This window comes from Neoarius graeffei, chromosome 11 (assembly GCF_027579695.1).
Source record: "Neoarius graeffei isolate fNeoGra1 chromosome 11, fNeoGra1.pri, whole genome shotgun sequence".
Classification (NCBI taxonomy): domain Eukaryota; kingdom Metazoa; phylum Chordata; class Actinopteri; order Siluriformes; family Ariidae; genus Neoarius; species Neoarius graeffei.
Window position 1 is genome coordinate 57,318,617 of NC_083579.1, and position 25,437 is coordinate 57,344,053.

The window sequence follows — 25,437 nt, forward strand, 5'->3', positions numbered from 1 at the left end:
GTCCGCGTGGGTTTCCTCCGGGTGCTCCGGTTTCCCCCACAGTCCAAAGACATGCAGGTTAGGCTAATTGGTGGCTCTAAATTGACCGTAGGTGTGAATGTGAGTGTGAATGGTTGTCTGTGTCTATGTGTCAGCCCTGTGATGACCTGGCGACTTGTCCAGGGTGTACCCCGCCTTTCGCCCGTAGTCAGCTGGGATAGGCTCCAGCTTGCCTGCAACCCTGTAGAACAGGATAAAGCGGCTAGAGATAATGAGATGAGATGAGACATATGTTGGCAAAGTATGTTCAAGATAATAAATCGAGTGACCTATTATATACATAACTTTTATTAATCTAAACTTTTGCAGTCTCTTCATCAGGCCTAAAACATGACACAATAAAGTAAATGCACATCTTAAAAGACTTTTTGTAAAACATTTTGTTTTACTTAAAAACAATAGTAAAAACATTACTCATGAAGAAGCTTTGCCTCTGTAATATTAACCAAAATATATGCAAAACATATAATGTATTAAACCCACTATGTGGGCTTATTTTTAACTACCTTCATAGTAATGGCACTGCAAGCAACACTCTGATAAGTACTAGAGATTTAAAGCTGACCCTAATAACAGTAGTTTGCCTTTATATTATTACAAGTAAAGGTAACATACATTTAAATTTTTGGAGCAAAATGTATCTTATATAGAAGATAATTCCTTTGGTTTTCCAAAAAGTGAAACAAGTATGTAACTAATCTGTATATCGAATTGTTCATACACAGTCCAATCAGCCTAATGGGTCTTTTTTTGGCCTATATCCTTATGGGCTTATTTAGCTTTTTCCACTATTCTGAAGGGTTGCGCTGCTGATAGATGGTTTCTTCAGCTCAATACGCATGGACTGGCTTTCTCCTTTTGATTCCATCTTCACATTACTCGGGATACCCAGAGCCCCGATGACACCCTTCCCGGTTTTCATGCTCCGAGACATGGGAATGCGAGTGAGCCCAGATCGAGGTACTGGAGGGTCTGTAACAGGCTGCTACAGACAAAAAGGAGGTGAAAAGTAAGAAAAATAAATATAGTATACAGGAAATGTACAATTAAAAAGGACGGTCCAAGATTATGCATTCTCCTAAATATTTCATATCCTTGAAAGAAACCATTCTGTAGTAAATTACAAATAAATGATGTAAAATGATACATTTATCTGAAGCAACACTAAAATTTGTACACAAACTTTAGAAAAATGATAAGATAAAATATAGAGTTAGTTTCCAGCATCGTTTCTGTATAGAGGTAGGTCATTTGTAGTAAAATGATTTTTCTATTATTATTCATAAACATTTGGGTTCTGACAAATGCATGGTTCTGCCCTTTTGTAATGTCATTAGGATTTTTAATATACATTTGGAATAAAGTCATCACATTTATGTAAATGATATTTATTGTTGCCTCATTATATACCATAGTAGACACTGTGTTTTTCGAGTTGCAATATTATTAACTGAACATTTAATATTTTATTTCCTCCAGTGGTTTAACTGGAGGGGGTTCAAAGCTGATCTCCAGTATCATAAGTTGATGGATGGAACGATAAATTACAGCATTGCAATAGTGGTACGAATACAATGTACTGAAATCCTAAGGTCTAATTAATTGTAGTTAGTACAATTAAACCCTTTAGGCCAAAAACATTTCCATATTATCATTGTTCAGAAGTATAAATAATAAAGCATAAATTGACTGATAATGTTTCCCAGTTTTTAAGAAAATAAATCCCAATTTGAGTTGCTCTATGAAATGTTTCGCATCAGGCACAGTACTTACCACAGAAAGTGTTGGTCTGGGTGGCGCAGGAGTGACCTGCGTGATGGTGAGGCTGCTTGTTACTTTGCTTGATGCTGGTTTACCGATTGTAGCTTGACGTGGTGAGCAGAGCGCAGTGCCTGTAGAAAGTTCTTTGCTTTCATTTGCTACAGCTTCAGCTTTGACCATGACCATCGAGTTGTTGCTTTCAAGAGGCTTTTTGCCTTGTGAGCCTAAGTGAATGTGAATCTTATTGTCCTCAGTGGTAATAATATTAGCATTCGAGTTACACTTTTTAATTGGTGTGGGGACCATTCGTTTCTCAGGAGTCACTTTAAATACCGCCCGGCCTGTGATCATTTCCTGAGAATCTGGGGAGCTGGTATTATGTGTCAAAGTAGAAGTGCTAACTGGTATAAGGGATATGGGTGATGTTGGTCTGTCAATAGCTGCAATCTTAATGCTTTCTGGGGACTTGGCTCTTGAGATAGTTGTGATGGTCAGTGGAGATTTCACTCTTTCTGGACATTTTGGCTCTCTGGCTCGATCATTTGGAGAAACAGCAGTGGAAGGAATGATTGTTATTTGTGGCTTTTGAACCCCACGTAAGGGAGTGGGTATTGCAGTGCTAAAGATGTTTTCTGCTGGAGGGCTGCTGATCTGTAGGGTTGTCCTGCTGTTCTGGTGGTCGGGAGTCAGTCGAATGTGTAATGGTTGGCCATGCTTTTGGGTCATTTTAATTTCAGAATGTGTAATTTCCTCATTAATATGCAGAGGCTTTTCTGAAGCAGGATTTTCTTTCTTTTTCATCCAAGGTATCCAGGATTTCTTTAACGCAAGGTCACTACTTGGTGGAGGGTAGAGTTCCCTGACTGATGGCCTTTCAGCATGTTTCTTAAGGCTTGTCTGTCGAAGGCTGTTCATGATATGGTTCTCTTCTTGGACAGACCTTTTGATGAACACCGCAGGAGTGTCATCATCATCACCCTCCGTCTCAATCTCAGCAATGTCAGTCTGCACTCCTGTAGATGTTACTGGAACATCCATTACTCTTCTTCCATTGCTACCGGGTCTTAGGGCACGACTGTAGCGCCTAGTAATCTCAAGCTCTTTGGTAAGATGAAGAACTTCATTGGTCATACTCTTCTTCTTGTCCTCCTCCTCAAGAAACTTTTGCTGTAGAACAGAGTAGTTTACTTGCAGTTGTGAAAGCTGGTCCTCCTTGTTCATAAGCTCATGAATCTTCTCCTTGAGAGCCTGAACATCTGCTTGTAGGCCTTTATTTTTGGTCTCTTCTAACTTGCACCTTCGCCATAACTCGGTTTCTTGACCAACTGCCTCTTCTCTCTCTACTTCCTTACTCAAAGCTATCTGATTCCTCATTTCCTCTACCTGCTTTGAAAGGGAGTTTGCCCTTTCTTGCTCACTCTTGAACTTTTTCTCCAAAATATCATACTCATCCTCTGTCTTCATCAGATCTCCCTCGACAACCTGAAGCTGTTCAAGATGTTTTCTTAATCTTTCAATTTCCCCAGTCAGTTCAATAACTTTATTTTCATCTGTTATACTGGAATTTGAAAGGTTCTCCACTTCTTTGTTTAGCATCTTATTTGTAGATACTGTTCCTTCTTTCACCTCATTGTTTAGGTGTTTCATCATACAAACCTTGGAAGTCAATCCTTTACATTTCTCTTCCTCAATGGTAAGCTTTTCCTTTAGCTCATCTTTCTCTCTGACCAAAGTAGTTATTTTTTCCTCCATCTCTGATTTCAATTTCAGGAGCCTTTTACTTTCCTCTATCAATCTCTCAGTAACTACCATAACCTTCTCCTGTTCTGCTTTAAACAATTTCTCCAGTTCTTCTCTTTTCTTTTCCTCAGATCTTATTCTCTCTGCCATGTCCTTTTGCTCATTAACCATTATTACAGTAACAGACTTGAGCTTTATTAGCTCTTCTTTCAGGAGCATCTCTGCTTTTTCCAATTTCAGCTCAGATGATTCGACCTCTTTCATGCGAATTTTAACTGTCACTAGCTCATCTTCCAGTTCTTTTGTTAGGCTTTTTTCTTTATCCAGTGCACCCTGTAGCTGAGTACATTCAGTCCTGCCCATAGTGAAGGCTGCCTCCAGTTTCTCTAGCTCTTTCATCCTCTTTTGCAATTTTTCCACCTCCAACTTTAATTCCCTGTTGTTTACCTCTTCAGACTGAAGCTTCCTTTTCAGCTCATTGCATTTATTCTCAGTTCTGGTGATCTCCTCATCCTTGCCCTCCATCTCCAAGACTATCTTATGTAAGTTCTCTAATTGAGCCATCAAGTTGGAGTTGCCACACTCCCCCTTGCTAATTTTGTCTTTCAGCTCCTGCAGCTCCTCTGCTGATTTCTGAAGAACTGCATTTGTCTCTTCGAGCTCTTCAATTTTTTGTGATAGAGTTGCTTGTTTCTGGCACATCTGCTGATACTGACCCTCTAGGTTAGCAAGTTTAGCTGCCATCTCATCATACTGTTGTGCAAAGTTCGAATCCTTGACCTCAACTTCAGCCTCAAGGTTTAAAAGCTTCTGTTTGTCTTCTTTTGCTCTGCCCTCAACTTCACTTAGCTTCTGCTCTTTCTCCTGGAGTTTTTGGAGAAGGTCTTGAATTTTCTGGCTTTGCTGGTCAATTTGCTCCAGGTGAAGTTGTTGTTCATCAACAAGCATGAGTGCAAAAGATTTTAACTTGTTCAGCTCTCCACGAACCTTTTCCAGTCGTTTTGAGTGTTCCTTTTCTTTGCGTACTTGATAGGCTTTTTCTTGTTTCAACAGCAGCTTCAATCTGAAAAAGAGCACCAATGCAGACACATTTAAACAATTTAAATAATTATCAAAAGTTCTCTACATTCTATGAAAGGTTTGGGGTTTTTTTATGTTGAGGTATTCAATCAATTTTCGTCTTAGAGTAGAGATTATTCTGTGGGCTGATTTTTTCCCCCCATATAAATGCTGCTCAAGCTTGAATGGAAACCCAGTGGAGACCCAAACCAGCACAAATAAGCAGCTTTGCCAGACAAAAGCACTTCTACTCTTTCCCTTTTTCACTGCTGCCACCGTGACTAAAAATCCAAAATGCAAGTGAATATTTAAATAAGCGTCCAAGCTTGGCTGTGTACACCATTCTCTAGTTCTCACACTGTCTTTCCATGATAGTTCCCCCAGTTTGCATCTCATCATCATTCCACTGAAATAAAACACAAAATATCTGTTTTTGTACCATTCTTTAAAAAAATCACTGTTTATGAAAAGATAGTAAAAGCATAACAGTGCATTTTACTAATCTTACCATAAGCATTTTAATGCACATACTGTATATCTTGACATACGATGCAAATTATAAATAACTTTGACTTGTCAGAACTTACCATCTAGTTTCGATGTTCCCAAGACATGCCCACATTCCTAATTATGTGACTGACATGCATCTAGGTTTGAAGCCATCAGCCAGCTTATTACTCTGTGGAAAAAGGCCTGTGACATTCCACACGTGCTATCATGACTGTGATAAAGGGAAATTTGTTCAAAACTCCTCCTGACCAAACTCGCTGATGATGTCATGCTGCCCATATATGGCACAGTTTTAGGAATCTCTGCAGTGAAATATCTTGCATTGGACACAGATGGGATGCAACTTTTCTTGTCTAATCTAATGATTTATTCTTTTAAAAAATTATTTCAGTGCATCTCTTAGTAGCCCTGCAATTACAAAGAGTGCTAACACTGCCGTCCCTTGTTTGCATGTCAGCAACCAAATTTATTTTGCTTAAGAAAGGGGAGCAATGCAAATGCATTCAAAGCACATGGGCAGGGAAGGAAGTCGGCACAGTGTGTATATTCACAGTGACCTTATCGATGCTTAGACCATTTACACAACATTTTCTGTGAATAAGACGTACATATTGGCGATTATGAACTTAGTATCGCTGTTGTTTAAGCCTTGTAAATCGAGACACTACATTTACCCGAGAAACTCCATCCGTTCATCCATTATCTGTAGCCGCTTATCCTGTTCTACAGGGTTGCAGGTAAGCTGGCGCCTATCCCAGCTGACTATGGGTGAGAGGCGGGGTACACCCTGGACAAGTTGCCAGGTTATCGCATAGAGACAAACAACCATTCACACTCACATTCACACCTACGGTCAATTTAGAGCCACCAATTAACCTAACCTACATGTCTTTGGACTATCGGGGAAACCGGAGCACCCAGAGGAAACCCACGCGGACACGGGGAGAACATGCAAACTCTACCGGTACACAGAAAGGCCCTCGCCAGCCACTGGGCTCGAACCCAGGACCTTCTTGCTGTGAGGCGACAGCGCTAACCACTACACCACCATGCCACCCCCTTGGCATCCGAAAGGGTTTATCTCCCGCTCTTCATAACCAAGTTGACTGATCACACTTGGCACAAAAAAACAGGTGTGAAATGTAGGAGCTGAAAAATATTTTCCTCCAACATATGTTGAATTTTTGGGAGGAGTACATGAATGTATGTGAGTGCTGGCATATGTTTGCAGCTGTGTGTGAGAATGTGTGTGCACAGTCCTGCATTAAATCAAAATCCTAAAACATAGTGTTGATGGTAGCCTTTTAAGGCTGTGATTGAAAATAACTATGGCACACTATCACTGCTTGCCCTGAGAAAGCCTCGTTTTCACTGAGGGTGTAGGAATGACTTGCCATGATAGATGCATATGATGTCCATGAACTTGTATTACCATTAACTTTAAAAAGTTTAACATCCAAGAAATTTTCTTTATAGACCTTATATAATAATAATAATAATAATAATAATAATAATAATAATAATTTTAAAAACACTTGATCATCATAAAAATTCCTAAATTTGAATTCTACTATCTGCATTAACAGCCATTATTATACATATGAGACAATTTTTCCATGGAATAAAAACGTTAGGACTTGGACTATCTCGGCCTCTAGAGGCCGCTATTATTTTCTGTTGTCATGTTTGTTTTGGCCTCTAGAGGCCGCCACTGTTTTCTGTGTTTTGTGTTTGTTTTGACAGCCTTTGTTTTCATGTGCTTTTGCCTCACCTGTTCCTCATTTCCTGCCCCGCCTAGTTTCTAATTACCCTGTGTATAAATACTTCCTCAGTTTGGTCCCTAGTCACGAGTCTTTGTGCTGTTATCACCTGAGATCTCTGTTCCAAGTTCCTTGCCTTTGTCTTTGTGGTCTTTTGTACTTTGTTTTCTTGTGGACATTTTGGACTTTGTGTTTACTATTTTGGGATCTTCTGAGCGTTTGGATTTTTGCCTTTTCTTTTCTTATCTTTGGCTTTTTGTTTTGACTTTGAACTTTTGGATTTTTTATTTTTCTCGTATATCTTCTGAGCGTTTGGATTATACTTTTGTTTTTGCCTAGGATTTTGTATATTGTAAATAAACTGTTTTTTCTACTCTACTTTCGCCTCACTCCTCTGCACTTGAGTCATTCCCCTGGTGGCCTAGTGGGGGTTTGCTGGATCACTACACCAGCGACCCGGGTTAGATCCCCAGCAAAACCCTAACAGAAAGACTCCATCATGACTGCCTCAGCAGAGGCTTCTTCAACTGTCTACCCGGCTAACCTTCAGGGAATGATGGCAGTGTTAACACGCCTCGGATCTACCATGGACACTCAGGGATGGACTCTTGCAAGCCAATGTGAGACCCTTGCTCGCCATGAGGTACTGCTTCAGCAAATTGGGAAAGCCCTGGCACAGCTGACCCCTCTGTCCCCATCTCCTGCTCCTGCTCCAGTGCCTCCTGCCACACTGCCCTCTTCACCTCGCGAGCCCTGCCTTCCTGCACCACAGAGGTATGACGGCAAGCACAGTGAGTGCCGGGAGTTCCTTACCCAGTGCCAACTCACCTTTGAGCTCCAGTCTACCACCTACACTACGGATCGCCGCAAGATTGCCTTTGTGATTACCTTGTTAGCTGGTAAGGCATGAGCTTGGACAACAGCTATCTGGCAGAGACAGGGATCCGAGTGCTCTGATTTCAAGCTGTTTATGGAGGAGATGCTTTGTGTCTTCGATCAGGCAGACACCAGTAAGGATGCAGCCAGGAAGCTCATGTCCGTCCGGCAAGGAGGAAGCGTTGCAGACTACGCCATCTCGTTCTGGACGCTCACAGCAGTCAGCGGATGGAACGAAGCTGCCCTGGTTTCAGCCTTCCACCATGGTTTGTCTGACCCCATCAAAGACGGCCTGGCCTCTATCGGATGCCCAAATGACCTCGAAACTCTGATTTCACATGCCATTCGTCTTGACAACAGGATTAGAGAATGCCGCCAAGTCCTGAGCCTCCCCGGCCTCACTGCCTCAACATGGAGCCCGTCTACCTCCTCCAGTGACTGTCCAGAGCCCATGCAATTGGGCCGTACTCGCCTCTCCGCATCTGAGAGGGAGCGCAGAAGGAGGGACAAGTGCTGCATCTACTGTGGCAAGCCCGGCCACTTCCGAGCATCATGTCCCGAGCTCTCGGGAAAAGGACTGCCCCGTCCAGCCGAGGGAGGGTTGTGACGGGGCCTACCCTCTCTCCTGAACTTCCTGGCCAAGGAGTCTACATCCCGGTCTCCATCTCCTGGGGTGAGTCCGTCCACTGTTGTCAGGCCTTGTTAGATTCCGGGGCAGCTGGAAACTTTATGGATGTCCACTTCGCCCGCAGAATCAATGTCCCTACTGCTCCTCTTGAAGTCCCACTGTCTGTGTCTGCCCTGGATGGCCAAGCTTTAGGTGATGGAAGAGTCACCCAAGTTACTTCTCCAGTCTTTCTCCAGTCCTAAGGTCACCAAGAAGAAATATCCCTGCACCTGATTCATTCACCAGAGTTCCCGGTGATTCTAGGCCTTCCTTGGCTTACCCGCCACAACCCTTGTATAGACTGGGTAACAAGCCAGGTTGTGGAATGGGGTCCTGCATGCTATGCCTCTTGTCTGCTCTCTAGCTCTCCTGTGTCTCCTGCCAAGCCTCCTGATCACACCGAGTTATCTCAAGTTCCCACAGAGTACTGGGATCTGAAAGAAGTTTTTAGCAAGAGCAGGGCCACCGTTCTTCCTCCGCACCGTGCCTACAACTGTGCTATCGACTTGCTCCCTGGGACTACCCCTCCTCGTGGCAGACTGTTTTCCCTCTCTCAGCCAGAATGCAAGGCCATGGAGGAGTACATTAAGGACGCCTTGGCCTCTGGGTTCATTCAACCCTCCACCTCACCCGCTGGTGCCGGCTTCTTCTTTGTCGGCAAGAAGGATGGGGGGCTCCGGCCATGTATTGATTACAGGGGCCTGAACAAGATCACTGTGCGCAACCACTATCCCCTTCCGCTGATGTCCACAGCGATCGATCTGCTCCAAGGCGCCACTGTCTTCACCAAGTTGGACTTACGGAATGCATACCACCTCATCCGCATCCGACAGGGAGATGAGTGGAAGACTGCCTTTAACACCCCGTCAGGGCACTACGAGTACCGAGTTATGCCCTTCGGACTCACCAATGCGCCAGCAGTGTTTCAGGCTCTTATCAACGACGTCTTGAGGGATATGATCAATCAGTACGTTTTCGTCTACCTCGACGACATCCTAATATTTTCCAAGACCGTGCAGGAGCACCACCACCATGTCCGCCAGGTTCTCAAGAGGCTGCTACAGAACAATCTGTTTGCCAAGGCCCATCATGGGTTTTATTGTACGAACGGGACAACTCCAGATGGATCCAGCCAAGACCCTGGCCGTCCGAGACTGGCCCATTCCCAAGTCCATTAAAGAAGTTCAGTGGTTCTTAGGGTTTGCTAACTTCTACCGCAAGTTTGTCAGGAACTTCAGTTCTGTAGCAGCGCCCATATCGGACCTCACCAAGAAGACAGGTGGATCTTTTGTCTGGTCTCCTCAGGCGGAAAAGGTGTTTAGGGACCTCAAGCACTGCTTCTGCATGGCACCCATCCTGGTCCTCCCAGACACATTGCAACCATTCGTCGTCGAGGTGGATGCCTCGGACAGTGGCGTCGGCGCGGTCCTCTCTCAACGTTCGGAGGGAAAGCTGGACCCCTGCACATACTTCTCCCACCGCCTGAGCCCTGCAGAGTCCCAGTATGATGTGGGGGATTGGGAACTGCTCGCAGTCAAACTGGCCCTTGAGGAGTGGAGGCACTGGTTGGAGGGAGCACAACATCCATTCCTGGTTTGGACGGACCACAAGAACCTGGAGTACCTCCAGCAAGCCAAGAGACTGAATCCACGACAGGCTAGGTGGGCCTTGTTCTTTAGCCGATTCAATTTCACCCTATCGTACTGCCCTGGCTCTAAGAACACCAAACCGGATGCACTCTCGAGGCTATTCTCGCCCAACAACAGGAAGAGTGAAGTTTGGCCTATTATCCCTGTGTCTCGGATTGTGGCCCCTGTCCGCTGGGGTGTTGAGGAGGCCGTCCAACAAGCTCAACGCCAGGACCCCAGCCCTGGGACGGGGCCACCAGGCCTCCTGTACGTACCTCATCAAGCCCGGGCCAAAGTTCTTCAGTGGGGTCATTCGTCCCCTCTCACCGCCCACCCGGGAGCCCGGAGGACCCTGGACTTCTTGAGAAGACTCTTCTGGTGGCCAAGCATGGAGAAGGAAGTGAGGTCATTTGTCCTGTCCTGTGAGGTGTGCACCAGGACCAAGAACCCACGACAGCATCCCCAGGGCCTCCTGCATCCTCTGCCTATTCCCCGGCGTCCCTGGTCCCATGTGGCGGTGGACTTCATCACGGGTCTTCCCGACTCACAAGGTAACACTGTCATTTTGGTCATTGTTGACAGATTCTCCAAAGCCTGCCGCTTCATACCACTGTGCAAACTTCCTTCTGCTCTTGAAACAGCCAAAATTATATTTACCCATGTCTTCCGAGTCTTTGGTCTCCCGCAGGACATCGTCTCAGACCGGGGGCCCCAGTTCTCCTCCCGAGTGTGGCGGGGGTTCCGCAAACTCATCAGGGCCACTGCCAGCCTTTCTTCTGGGTTCCACCCCCAGTCCAAAGGCCAGACCAAGAGGCTCAACCAGGACCTGGAAACCACTCTGCGAGGCCTGGCGATGGATAACCCGACATCTTGGAGCACCTGGCTGCCATGGGCAGAGTACGCCCACAACACCCTGCAGTCATCTGCCACCAGGTTGTCGCCGTTCCAGTGCCAGTTCGGGTTCCAGCCACCTCTGTTTCCAGAACAGGAGGAGGACGCTGGGGTGCCCTCGGTCAACCAGTATGTGAGACGGTGTCGCAAGACCTGGAACAAGGTCAGGAGGACCCTCATCCAGACTTCCAGGGCCAACCAGACTCAGGCCAACCGCCATAGAAGGCCTGCCCACATTTTCCGCCCTGGGCAGCGGGTTTGGCTGTCCGCCAAGGACCTTCCGCTGCGGGTGGAGAACCGCAAGCTTGCTCCTCGCTACATTGGCACCTTCAAGGTTGTGCACAGGGTGAACCCTGTCGCCTACTGGCTCTAGTTGCCCCGGACTCTAAGGATCAACCCCACATTCCATGTTTCCCTGTTACGGCCCGTACTGTCGTCCACATATGCCCCTGCCCCTAGGAATCCCCCACCCCCCCGCATCTTCCAGGGTCAGACTGTGTTCATCGTGCGCCGTCTGCTGGACTCCCGCCGGGTCTGTGGCGGGCTTCAATATCTTGTGGACTGGGAGGGCTATGGCCCTGAGGAACGCTGTTGGGTCCCCGCCCGGGACATTTTAGATAAAGAACTTTGCCGGGACTTCCATTTGGCCCATCCTGAGCGTCCTGGGAACGTCAGGAGACGCTCCTTGGGGGGGGGGGGGGGGTCCTGTTAGGACTTGGACTATCTCGGCCTCTAGAGGCCACTATTATTTTCTGTTGTCATGTTTGTTTTGGCCTCTAGAGGCCGCCACTGTTTTCTGTGTTTTGTGTTTGTTTTGACAGCCTTTGTTTTCATGTGCTTTTGCCTCACCTGTTCCTCATTTCCTGCCCCGCCTAGTTTCTAATTATCCTGTGTATAAATACTTCCTCAGTTTGGTCCCTAGTCACGGAGTCTTTGTGCTGTTATGTTATCACCTGAGATCTCTGTTCCAAGTTCTTTGTCTTTGTGGTCTTTTGTATTTTATTTTCTTGTGGACATTTTGGACTTTGTGTTTACTATTTTGGGATCTTCTGAGCGTTTGGATTTTTGCCTTTTCTTTTCTTATCTTTGGCTTTTTGTTTTGACTTTGAACTTTTGGATTTTTTATTTTTCTCGTATATCTTCTGAGCATTTGGATTATACGTACTTTTTGTTTTTGCCTGGGATTTTGTATATTGTAAATAAACTGTTTTTTCTACTCTACTTTCGCCTCACTCCTCTGCACTTGAGTCATTCCCCTGGTGGCCTAGTGGGGGTTTGCTGGATCACTACACCAGTGACCCGCGTTCGATCCCCAGCAAAACCAGCTGTCATTCTGGAGGGATCCATAAAAGAGAAGAAATCTAAATACTAATGTCCTCACTGATATGCCAACTTCAAATCTTATGAAGTTAAAATCAAACAAGAGAACATCATCCTGCATGTTTCCTTTGATTAAAATACTTAATAAATATTCTAGCTCTGATGGTGTCACATCACTACTGACCTCCAGTGCATAGCGCCATGTGGAGAATTTGTGTTACATCCTCTCTCTAATTTGGTAGCTGCACATGGCAAACCAAATGCTACAGCTCTATCCAACCTCGTACCTTTCTCTCTCTTGTTCCAGCAAGTTGGTGAATTCATCACTTTTGTTCATGTAGTCTATGTGCTTGCGTTTCTCCACATCCAGCTCGTGAACAACACGGCGATGGCATTTCTCAGCCAGTAATAACTGCTCCAGCATTCGCCGATATGCCTCTCTGTGCTTATCCTGAAGCCTGTCCAACTGAGTGATATGGGCATACAAGCACAGGACACATTCGTTTCAAAAACAAACAGTATTTTCAACGTTTGCATCCTGGCAGCCAATAGCTACTTTTTAAACAATTATTTAGTTAATATTTCAATGATCCTACTTTTAGCAGTATAAATTTATAAATAAAGTAAACTAATATCTCACTGCATATACTGTATACATTACATACCTCTGCCATGGGTTTTTCGTACACGTCTTCATGGAGTATGTGGTTGTTGATGAGAAGTCCATCTCTCTGCAGGGCTTTCAGGGGTTTGGTAGGAAAAGCTGAACTGTAATAAGACTCAAGCTTCTCTGGTTGATTGAGGCCAGACCTGAGCACCCGGATCACATCCTCTAGAGCCTGAAGAAGGAATTTACATAAAGTTAAATACTTTCTGCTCATGTTGATGTAAAAAAAAACAAAAAAGGGCCCATCAAATAACAAAATGAGTTAAAAAAAATCTCAGAATAATCGTATCTGCTGTAAAACATAAAGATCTCCAAGGGTCACTTTATGCAAGTTAGAGAAAAGAGAAAAATATCTTGGTGGGCACTAGGTGGAGCTGTTGGTATAGAAATGTGTTGTAGGGCAATGAGGCTAGACAGACAGAAAATACAGTATATATATATATATATATGTGGCCAAAAGTATGTGGACACCTACCCATCATAGCCATATGTGAGCCGTCCCCAAACTGTTGCCTACAAAGGAAGCACGATTGTCTAGAATGTCTTTGTATGCTGTAGCTTTAAGAATTTCTTTCACTGGAACTAGAGACCCTGCACAGAGCTCTGACCTCAACTCCACTGAACACTTTTTGGATGAACTGGATAGCTGCCAGGGTGGCACAGTGGTGTAGTGGTTAGCACTGTCACCTCACAGCAAGAAGGTCCTGGGTTCAAGCCCAGTGGCTGGCGAGGGCCTTTCTGTATGGAGTTTGCATGTTCTCATCGTGTCTGCATGGGCTTGCTCCGGTTTCCACCAAAGATATGCAGGTTAGGTTAACTGGTGACTCTAAATTGACCGTAGGTGTGAATGGTTGTCTGTGCCTATGTGTCAGCCCTGTGATGACCTGGTGACTTGTCCAGGGTGTAGCCCACCTTTTGCCCGTAGTCAGCTGGGATAGGCTCCAGCTTGCCTGTGACCCTGTAGAACAGGATAAAGCGGCTAGAGATAATGGATAGATCAGCCTTTCTCAACTGGGGTGTCGCGGCACCGTGGGGTGCTGTCTGGCTTCGTTAGGGGTGCCGTCAAAAAATTATATATTCTCATTCATTCTCATCTCATTATCTCTAGCCACTTTATCCTGTTCTACAGGGTCGCAGGCAAGCTGGAGCCTATCCCAGCTGACTACGGGCGAAAGGCGGGATACACTCTGGACAAGTCGCCAGGTCATCACAGGGCTGATACATAGACACAGACAACCATTCACACTCACATTCACACCTACGATCAATTTAGAGTCGCCAGTTAACCTAACCTGCATGTCTTTGGACTGTGGGGGAAACCGGAGCACCCGGAGGAAACCCACGCGGACACGGGAAGAACATGCAAACTCTGCACAGAAAGGCCCTCGCCAGCCACGGGGCTTGAACCCGGACCTTCTTGCTGTGAGGCGACAGTGCTAACCACTACACCACCATGCCACCCATTATATATTCTAACATTGAAATAAATAAAATGAATTAAATTTCCAAAAAACGATAGTTACACTAATGCAGATCATCGCCGCCTCATGTATCATCAAAATTTGTCTCACGGCCCCCTTTCCCATGTCACAATGTCACTGCCAGGGTCAGCGTGACCGCATATATTTTATATGGGGGTGCCTTGAGAATTTGCATACTTCTGAAGGGTGCCGTGACTGAAAAAAGGTTGAGAAACGCTGGGATAGATCGATAGCTGCCAGGTCTCCTTACTCAACATCAGTGCCTGATCTCACTAATAGTCTTTTGGCTGAATGAACAAATCCCCACAGCCACACTCCAAAATATAGTGAAAAGCCTTCCTAGAAGAGTGGAGGTTATTATAACAGCAAAAGGGGTACTAAATCTATAATGGGATGTTTAGCATACACACGAGTGTGACTGGTCAGGTGTCCACAAATTTGTCAAAATAGTGTAGATAGATGCACACAAGGCACTTGTAAGTATAAAGGTTTCTAATAAAAAAGAATAGATGTAATGATTGTGTAGTAATAATAATAATAATAATAATAATAATAATAACTGCATGTTTTCTCCAAATATCTCTACGCTTTGTTGAAAAAGGATATCGAGAGACCAACAGAAATCCAATACAATAAATACACTGATACACTGAAGCCTGTAATACTCAGTAAGTGATGAACAAGACAGGCGTCACGGTGGTGTAGTGGTTAGTGCTGTCGCCTCACAGCAAGAAAGTCCGGGTTCGAGCCCCATGGCCGATGAGGGCCTTTCTGTGCGGAGTTTGCATGTTCTCCCCGTGTCCGCGTGGATTTCCTCCAGGTGCTCCGGTTTCCCCCACAGTCCAAAGACATGCAGGTTAGGTTAACTGGTGACTCTAAATTGACCGTAGGTGTGAATGTGAGTGTGAATGGTTGTCTGTGTCTATGTGTCAGCCCTGTGATGACCTGGCGACTTGTCCAGGGTGTACCCCGCCTTTCGCCCGTAGTCAGCTGGGATAGGCTCCAGCTTGCCTGCGACCCTGTAGAACAGGATAAAGCAGCTACAGATAATGAAATGAGATGAGATCCATAGCTGGCAGAAAATGCTTTACACAAATTTAAATTTACTGCTGCTTTCACATCCTGCTCCTTCCCTCTGTAGCATAACAGAGCAGGAAGCCACAGTGTGATAAGGTGTTGATGGTTATCCGTCAGGACCCAAGGCCAAGATGGCTGACACAGCAACTAATGCTGACTTAGACTGGCATCAACACAGATAAGAGGAAGTCCAGCCTATAAGTATGCTCGTTAGGGATAAATCTATAAGTTCATATGTAAAATGTATAGCTGGAATTTATATATTTCTATAAAGCTGCTTTGTGACAATGGTAATTGTTAAAAGCAATATACAAATACATTTAATTGAACTGAATTAAACATACTATTAATCGTAATCAATTAAATCAGAGGCTTGTCAATGTTGCGAATGAACCATGCCAGCATATCACGTCAAGAGTAATGCCATGTGGATCATTATAGTCAAGGACAAGTGTCTGAGTTTCAGCTTTCAACATTTCAGCTTGTGAGGCTATATGTACGTAAATCAATATGTCAGTGCAAAAAAAACAAAAAACAAAAATGACTTGTTGCATAAATGTAACTTTTCGGTGTACCTTGCATTATAATATTATCCATATAATGTGATGTTTGGGCAGCACGGTGGGGTAGTGGTTAGCGCTGTCGCCTCACAGCAAGAAGGTCTGGGTTCGAGCCCCGTGGCCGACGAGGGCCTTTCTGTGCGGAGTTTGCATGTTCTCCCCGTGTCCGCGTGGGTTTCCTCCAGGTGCTCCGGTTTCCCCCACAGTCCAAAGACATGCAGGTTAGGTTAACTGGTGACTTAATTGACCGTAGGTGTGAATGTGAGTGCGAATGGTTGTCTGTGTCTATGTGTCAGCCCTGTGATGACCTGGCGACTTGTCCAGGGTGTACCCCACCTTTCGCGCGTAGTCAGCTGGGATAGGCTCCAGCTCGCCTGCAACCCTGTAGAACAGGATAAAGCGGCTAGAGATGATGAGATGTGATGTTTTGTGTGTACCTGAATGATTCACCTCCTGTTCTAAATGTTTTTGGTGTACTCCAAGATATTTCAGGTAGACTGTGAAAAACTTTACCTGGATCTCACCCTCCATGATTCCCAGCAGCTTCAGAAGGTCATCTTTGGACAGATCCTTCAAGCCTAATCTTTGCTTATCTTTCATTATTGATTTGTCCTCAGTTTCTGACATAAGCATCTCCTCCTTTTCCTTCTGCTGAACTTTGCCTTTGGTGCTCTTCTCAGTGACCTGCAGTTTCATATCTTCCTCCTGTTCTTCATTGATCTCATGGATTGCACGGGGGACAACCAGAAGCCCATTAGCTGAGCTGTCCGCACCATCACCTTTGGACCTCATGTTGTCTCTATAGTTGTAACAAATAAGAATTTTGTTCACTAATTCTTGAAAACAATAAAATAACTAATTCTTGATTATATTAAAATGTAAAATAGGATATGAAGATTTATAGCATGCTTTACAGACAGACCAACAGTGAAGAAAACCACACCACAAATAAATAATTGAGGTGTGCTCTGTGGATTAAGGATTATTCTGTTATATTACAAATTTTAATTAAAAGAAAATGTACATTTTTAATTCTTGTAAATAGAACTTTGGAGTCATGGCCCATCTCTATCAGGTAGAAAGAAAGAAAGAAAGAAAGAAAGAAAGAAAGAAAGAAAGAAAGAAAGAAAGAAAGAAAGAAAGAAAGAAAGAAAGAAAGAACCCATGATAAGCGTACCTCTGTGCATCTGCAAAATAAAATTTGATAATCATTTAATGGCACTTTTTTACTGAAAAATACTTGGACCATAGAAAGTTCAAACTGAAACCATTTAATGTGAGCAATCAAGTTGGGATCGGAAAAAAAAAAACCAGCCTAAAAGTATGAAAGGATTCCTAGTGTTTTAAGAATGCCATTACTACTGGTAAACTAGAAGTCCAAATGTCCAAAACCAAGCACCATTACAATCTCATCTCATTATCTCTAGCCGCTTTATCCTGTTCTACAGGGTCGCAGGCAAGCTGGAGCCTATCCCAGCTGACTACGGGCGAAAGGCGGGGTACACCCTGGACAAGTTGCCAGGTCATCACAGGGCTGACACAGAGACACAGACAACCATTCACACCTACGGTCAATTTAGAGTCACCAGTTAACCTAACCTGCATGTCTTTGGACTGTGGGGGAAACCGGAGCACCTGGAGGAAACCCACACGGACAACATGCAAACTCCACACAGAAAGGCCCTCGCCAGCCACGGGGCTCAAACCCAGACCTTCTTATTGGGAGGCGACAGCGCTAACCACTACACCACCGTGCCGCCCCACCATTACAATCAAGTGGAATAAAATCTACATATCACCTTCAAAAATACAGTTTTGATTGTTTCACTATTAATATCTTAACATGCACATTTTGTCAATTTGTTGTATGTGATTAAAAAAAGAAACATCTGTAAAACATAACACTCATTAAATCCTTCACTGGTTTAATTATTTTTGAAGTAATGTCTACTTTAGCACTATAGCTGGTCTGATGATAGTCTCTCATTGAAGTTTTGATGTGTTAACTCATGAACATGATGCTGAGAGAACGTAATTTAAAGCAGTGCACAGTGAATTGCATCATAGTTTCAAATAAGACTAAAGATAGATTACAGATGTTTGGGTCCCAGTGAAATCATATGGCCTGTCACCTCTGACACATGCTTAGATTCATCTAAACACACTTTCACAGACAGACAAAACAAAGTTCTTCATCATTGCTTTTGGGGGTTTGCACTTTCTTTCAACTGGGTCGTAATCTTTGTTCGCAGAGGAGTAATTCCTTGTCGGAGACTGGGAGAGGAACTGCGGCCAACAATGACATGCAGTTTAGCTACCAAAAAAGGAATCAGCAACATGCTGAACCTTAAGTATGTTTAAATCAAAATGCATCAAGCCTGAAGGCTACTTCATGTGTAACTAAAAGCATCGTTCAGACTTTCATTAGCCCATTCAAACATAGGAGATTGAGAACATATCTGGAGAACAAAAGTCTCTTTGAATGAGCTGATAAAAGAGGAATTCAATACAAATTTCTTATCTCTGTCAGTTCCACATGTTCCAAGTGGTGCCAGGCAGGGGTAAAGGCCATCTGAGAGAAGTTTGTTAAAAGTGATATGATACAGCTTTTTGAACTGCCAGGAGTGATTTCTGAAACTTAACTAAAAGAAACCTTACGTCCAGCTAAAGCACTAGCAGCACTCTCGGAAAGTACACAGAAATATTCTTACAATGAATGTCACTGAGTACTGGCCGCATAACACTAAGATGGAAAGAAAAAGAAAGAAAGAAAGATGTAAATACTATTCAAAATGAAGATGTGGACTGAGGCGGTGTGACTAAAGTTTATGAGCCCTCTCCAAGTAAGGTTTTCCAATGTACTGGAAACGTTTGTACGAGAAAACTTGAATTGTTATTTATTTATTATTTATATTTATTTATTTTGGGGGGTTATTTATTTTTTCTTTTTTTGCTTTTTCAATGGGCCTGTATGAAAGATTATGACTGGTACAAGTACGTGGGCCTAGTATTACTGTTCATTAGTTATTGGTCACATGTACCTTATGACACCTAATACAACATCATAAAAAAAACTCCAATTTTCTCATCAATCTGATCACCTGGCAATTCTTTTTTTTAAAGATTTTTTTTGGGCTTTTTTCACCTTTATTGGATAGGACAGTGTAGAGACAGGAAATGAGCAGGAGAGAGAGAGAGAGAGAGATGGGGAGGGCTCAGGAAATGACCTCGGGTTGGAATCGAACCCGGGTCCCTGGATTTATGGTATGGCGCCTTATCCACCTGAGCCACGACATCCCCATCACCTAGCAATTCTGACCCACCAGTCGGCTTTCCCTTATTATAAAGGCCCAAGTGTACTTCAGTGGACGCGGTCTGTGCACTGTGCGTGCATGATGCAAATTTTGTCTGTGCATGTGCAAAATTCAGCATGTATGTAGAAGAAGAAGACCATATATTAAAACATTTTAAAATTATTTTATCAGTTACGTGGTTTGTTTGATTCGATCAGCCCAAAACAACGCAAGCGTAGAGCATTTTAACAACGAGCAAAGCACCACAGAGATAGTAACGCATTGTGAACAGTAAGCTTAGCTGACCACCACTTCATGTCTTGCATATCTAATGAGGTGGATGTGACGTCGGATACACCCCACCTATTGTAGGACGCGCACATGCTCAGTTTTGCACATGTGCAGTCAACGCACAAAATCTGGATGCTGCGTGGACCGTGCCCGCTGAAGTATCTATCAATCTATTTGGCATATCACTACAGTGACATAGCCACTCTGACAGCCATCAACACTTCTAGGGTAGTGGTTTCCCATTGTCTTGTACTGGATTATTATAGAGGTTTGCTCCTCTCAACTATTCACAAAGATGAGCAATTTAGAGTAGCCAGTTAACCTGCATGTCTTTGGACTATGGAGGAAACCGGAGCACCCGGAGACAGACATGGAGAGAACATGGAAACTCCACACAGAAAAGCCCCCATCGGCCATGAGGTTCAAACCTGGAACCTTCTTGCTGTGAGGTGACAGCGCTAACCTCTGCACCACCGTGCCACCCTTGCTGAAGTATATTTAGGCCTTAAGACAGCTACCAACCAGGGGAGGGTGAAGACATTTTTCCTCTGAGACATGTGAAGCCAGCCAATCACATCTTTTCATACTATTGCTCAAGCTGAGTCACAGGGCAGCGTAACACTCAGAGGAAAGTGCAATCTACCATTTTCCACATACAGTTGGATTATGTCACTGTGGTGCCATCCCTCCCACTCAGACAGCACAGCCAAATTTTCTTCCTTTGTTTACAGTTAGATTGATAGATTAAAGTTACACATTTTAAAGGAAGATTGAGAAACTGTAGATGTGGTCTGATAAAGTCCCTCCCATGCCAGCACCTGGTATTGCCAGACAGTCTTGCACCAAGTGCTAATCCAGGTTAAGGCACATTGGGCAGCGCCGATTTCCATAGCCCTTCAGCATTCTGCCTATTACATAGCTAGGGTTAAACTGGGGGCCAGTCCTCTGGTAACTGCTAGAGTTTAACACCCTTCTCACATTTTTATTGTAGAGTGCCTCGCCAAATTAAAGTAGGTACCATTTTTGGGATGGTCTTTAGTATGACCTGAGCGTGAGTAGAACTCACAATCTCCCGGTCAAGAGGTGGACAGTGGAATGATAAGGAGATGCACAAACTGATTTGATTTTAGCTAACATATCCTGGATAAGGTGGCACGGTGGTGTAGTGGTTAGCGTTGTCGCCTCACAGCAAGAAGGTCCGGGTTCAAGCCCCATGGCCGGCGAGGGCCTTTCTGTGTGGAGTTTGCATGTTCTCCCCATGTCTGTGTGGGTTTCCTCCGGGTGCTCCGGTTTCCCCCACAGTCCAAAGACATGCAGGTTAGGTTAACTGATGACTCTAAATTGACCGTAGGTGTGAATGTGAGTGTGAATGGTTGTCTGTGTCTATGTGTCAGCCCTGTGATGACCTGGCGACTTGTCCAGGGTGTACCCTGCCTTTCGCCCGTAGTCAGCTGGGATAGGCTCCAGCTTGCCTGCGACCCTGTAGGACAGGATAAAGTGGCTAGAGATAATGAGATGAGATGAGATATCCTGGATAACATAGGAACCAAATCATTAGCATCAGAATATATATATATATATATATATATATATATATATAAACTGGTCTTCCATATAAACACGTAGTACAATGTGATGACATAATTACACACCAAAAAAGTGATGCAATCATCACTATGAATATACGACCATTCTAGTTGTCACTGAAGTTGGCAGGGGAAAAAATAAAGAAATACAACCTAAAGTTAAACACAACCCATACAGATAAACATCTTATTGTGGAAGCAAACATAAGTCCAATTTAATTAGGCTTGGAAAGTTTCAAATTCAAAAAACAGCAACAACATCATCCTAAAATCAAACAAACCTGGCACAAGCCTTATCAAAGTTCTCCTCCCTGTTCCAAGGATTAAAAAAAAAAAATCTCAGTTACTTCATCAGATTCTTAATACAAAATGCATGGAGCCAAATAAATTCTGTACACAAAATGCCACTTTGGAGGAGGTGCTCAGTAACTATTGGGAGTCTGATGAAATGCTTTTGGAATTTTAATGACGTCATTCTAATTTGTACACTGAGGTGTCTGTTTCTATCTTTTGACCAGAAAAAAACTGGCCAGAGAAGTATGAAAAAATAGTTGTGTTTATACAATGAGGGTGTATCAGATGTCTAAAACAACCACCAAGGTTAAGACAGTCAGCCGAGTCACAAACCTATGTTTAAGGGTGCCGTCATGCTCTGGTGGAGAACTGAATGGTCATTATAAAAGCACGGCTTCTCACGTACATCAGCAATCGCAACTTTAATGGGATGTTTGTCACAGATTCTGAATATCTACACCAACCCAAACAAGGCTTTTAAGTCCTCCAAGTCCTTTAAGGCATTTAACTATAACAGAGAACGTAAAACATATAGTTTGTTCTGCTGAATATGGAAGTGTATGTGTGAGGTTTATTTCTAATATTATAGCATGGTACAGTCTTCACTAATTTCATCAAATTAGACTGTTCTCCAAATCGAGGAATAAGATCCATAGTTGGTCTCATTAAAGAGTAAGAAGTGTCACTTAATCTCTGATCACCATGAAAAAAATATGCAGCCTATAGGCCTATACTTGAGAAATGTATGTGCAAATGGAGCTGTGTCTGTTTTTCTATGTTTGTGTAATGATTCCTTGTTTGCAGAATGGGGAAGTTGAATTTTACAACCCACATGATTACTGGTTGATAATGAGAGCAAAACCAAATTATAGTCTGTTACTCGGGTATTTCCTCTCAGTGTTAAAATGGCAGTGATATACTGGCTTCTGTATGATGTAGATGCATGAATGAATCCTATACTGTGTGGACATATGTTGAAATATATAACTCAGACTAAATGATTATCAATTGTTATTCGATTTGATGTAATATGTGTTATCTCATCTCATTATCTCTAGCCGCTTTATCCTGTTCTACAGGGTCGCAGGCAAGCTGGAGCCTATCCCAGCTGACTACGGGCGAAAGGCGGGGTACACCCTGGACAAGTCGCCAGGTCATCACAGGGCTGACACTTAGACACACTCACACCTACGGTCAATTTAGAGTCACCAGTTAACCTTACCTGCATGTCTTTGGACTGTGGGGGAAACCGGAGCACCCGGAGGAAACCCACGCGGACACGGGGAGAACATGCAAACTCCGCACAGAAAGGCCCTCGCCGGCCCCGGGGCTCGAACCCGGACCTTCTTGCTGTGAGGCGACAGCGCTAACCACTACACCACCGTGCCGCCCGTAATATGTGTTATATTATTTTTAAATAATACTGACTGATGAGTGTTTGTGTTCTTTTTCAGGTGTCTAAGCTTGAAGCTGGCATAGCTCTGTGATTCTAATCTGGCATCTGAAGTCGGATCATTAAAAGACCCAGCTGCTGCCAGCAAATGTCCAAATTCCACATTCCTGTGCTGCCATTGAAGAAATCAAAGCTGTCAGTGAACTTGTCTGTGTATCTAAATAAGGGCTTGGTATACTGGCAAAAGCATGGTTCTGGAAAATGGGAAGAAGCCTCCTAAAGTTCTCAGGGATAATATTATCAAATTACACTCGAATGGGGGGGGAAAAACTACAGCGTCATAGAAAATCCCTCTCAGCAGAATTGTTTTGATAAAGAAAGCTCATAGAACCACAGCGAATCATCCCCATGCATGTGTGTTATACAGATTTCAAAATGCACTCTCAAGCTAATGATAAGGAAGGTAAGAGAGAAGCCAGTAGTCACTCGAAAAGAGTTGCAGGATGACCAGAAAGCAGCAGGAACAACAGTTACACAAAGAGCACATGAGCTACACTGCAATCATCTCTGTTCCTATACTACACACAAAACTCCTTTGCTAAAAAAGTAGCACAAGAATACATGTCTACAATGCATACCTGAACGTTTCGACAAATCAGAGCTCAGCTTATTATGTTTGGAGAAAGAAGGGGCTACCATCACTGAAGGCACCGTGAGTTGGCCTAGTGGTTAGCGTGTCCGCCTCTCGATTGGGAAATCGCGAGTTCTACTCAGGGTCGGGTCATACCAAAGACCATCATAAAAATGGTACCTACTGCCATCTGACAAGGCATGCTGCAATACAGATGCGAGCGGGGAGTCAAGCCCTTGCGGTTACCAGAGGACTAGCCCCCTACTGTAACCCTAGCTATGTACGGTAATAGGTGAGAGGCCGAGGGCTACGGAAACGGAGATCGACGCCGCCCTATGCGCCACATGGCGTGGGAAGGACTTTGGCCATCACTGAAGAAACCAAAGATTTCAATGGATTTGTCACATGGTGACCTGAGTGTGAACTGGCAGTAGTGTGGTTCATGACATGATGTCTACAGCTAAGAAATGATTATGCTGCAGTCTCAGTCAGAGATGTATCTTTAAAAAGATATGAACTAGTCCTCTGAAGCTGTTTGATGGATCTCAGTATTTGTTTATTATCGTATGTTCACCTTTTGGTCATAAATAATCATGTATGAATGTATTATCTGGTTATCTTTATGTATTTTATTGACTAGAAACAAGGTAATGCCTAGTCACCTGTCAAGAGAAAGAGTTTTTGTGGGCTTTTTTTTTGTTTAAACGTTCCTTCTGGTCACTGTGATATCATCCTTTGGTACTCTTTAGTTACCAGCCATCAATTTATAACTGTATGAACAGTTTGGACTGTGCCCAATTAGTATTGCGGTATACAGTAATGTGCTTATTTTTATATTAGACATCAGTAAGTCCTGTAACTCTGAGCTCTGCATCACTGACATGTCTATCCCAGACAGAATGTCACTTTTCATACAGGGTTTCACCCTACAGTGTCCTCTTCAGGACCTGTAATTATAGCTCTCTGAAGTAAGCATGAAGGCAGTGGATATACAACACTTCCTTGCTCCTTGACCATAAATTTTATATATACAGTATGTCTTATGCCAAAAACCCTATTTGAGAAGTTATGTAAGTATGTAGGCATTTTAAAAGTGTTAATTAGATTTTACGTCATGCAGCAGTTAAAATTATGAACATATAATTAAAAATCAATTTTCCTTAATAATTTTTCCAACTGGCATTTGCCAGGTATTAAATTGATATTTAATGACCCTCAATGAGCCTGCTCCACTATATTATCACCCAACATTCCCTACACTCCTGAGAAAGCAGAATGTGTGAAATCACTTGTAAACCAAAACCATACCATTTATGCTTCTTTGGTTACATGACATCATATCATGGTACTTTATAAGGCTGTTAGAGGGGGTGGAGTTCAAGAAAGAAATAAAGTTCAAGCTGTTTTATTAATAGCAACTACAAATGACACCAGGTCAGCCATCTCCAAGCCATGTCCAATTGCATGTGTTCTAGATCCCACTACAATTTCAGAAACCCACCAAAACCTACAACTTGATTAGAAGAGCACAGAACATCACACAAATTCATTTCTTTTTGAAGTGGAAGCAAATGTATGCTTTTTGTGGTGCTGGATGCACATGGGTAACCTCAGGTAGCCTATTCAATGTGCAATTTGTCTCAGTCATGCTTGGAGAAAAAGCAATCACCAATTCTCACTGGTGAAAATGTTCAATATGTGTAGCAGCCAGGAGCTGTTCAGAAAAAAACTTGCACTGGATATAAAGTCAGTGCTGACTTACCGTGAGTAGAGAAAAGCAAAATGGCAGCGCGTGTCGCTGAACCAACCAAGGATGAAATAGAAACTCTACTCAAAAACAAAACCCCAAAAAATAAAAAAAAGCAATAAACTATGGAATAAAATCATTTGATGGTAAGAATGCATTTTTTTTA

The 25,437-nt window shown here is 43.6% G+C and overlaps 1 protein-coding gene across 6 annotated transcripts in view; it reads right to left on the minus strand.

Moving 5' to 3' along the window:
• Positions 1–474: 474 nt before the first annotated feature.
• Positions 475–25,437, minus strand: part of LOC132894468 (filamin-A-interacting protein 1) — a 28,470-nt gene continuing 3,507 nt past the window's right edge. For 4 of the 6 annotated variants that reach the window (XM_060934325.1, XM_060934326.1, XM_060934324.1 and 1 more), the window contains 5 exons: positions 16,550–16,835; positions 12,917–13,090; positions 12,539–12,717; positions 1,813–4,603; positions 475–1,024 (listed from right to left, as the gene is read on the minus strand). In XM_060934325.1, the coding sequence (XP_060790308.1) occupies positions 815–1,024; positions 1,813–4,603; positions 12,539–12,717; positions 12,917–13,090; positions 16,550–16,828 (3,633 nt within the window). In that variant the 5' untranslated portion in view covers positions 16,829–16,835 and the 3' untranslated portion in view covers positions 475–814. Of the gene's footprint in view, positions 1,025–1,812; positions 4,604–12,538; positions 12,718–12,916; positions 13,091–16,549; positions 16,836–17,060; positions 17,096–25,437 lie in introns of those variants that run through there. The other 2 variants (XM_060934323.1, XM_060934322.1) reach the window with 2 other exon arrangements.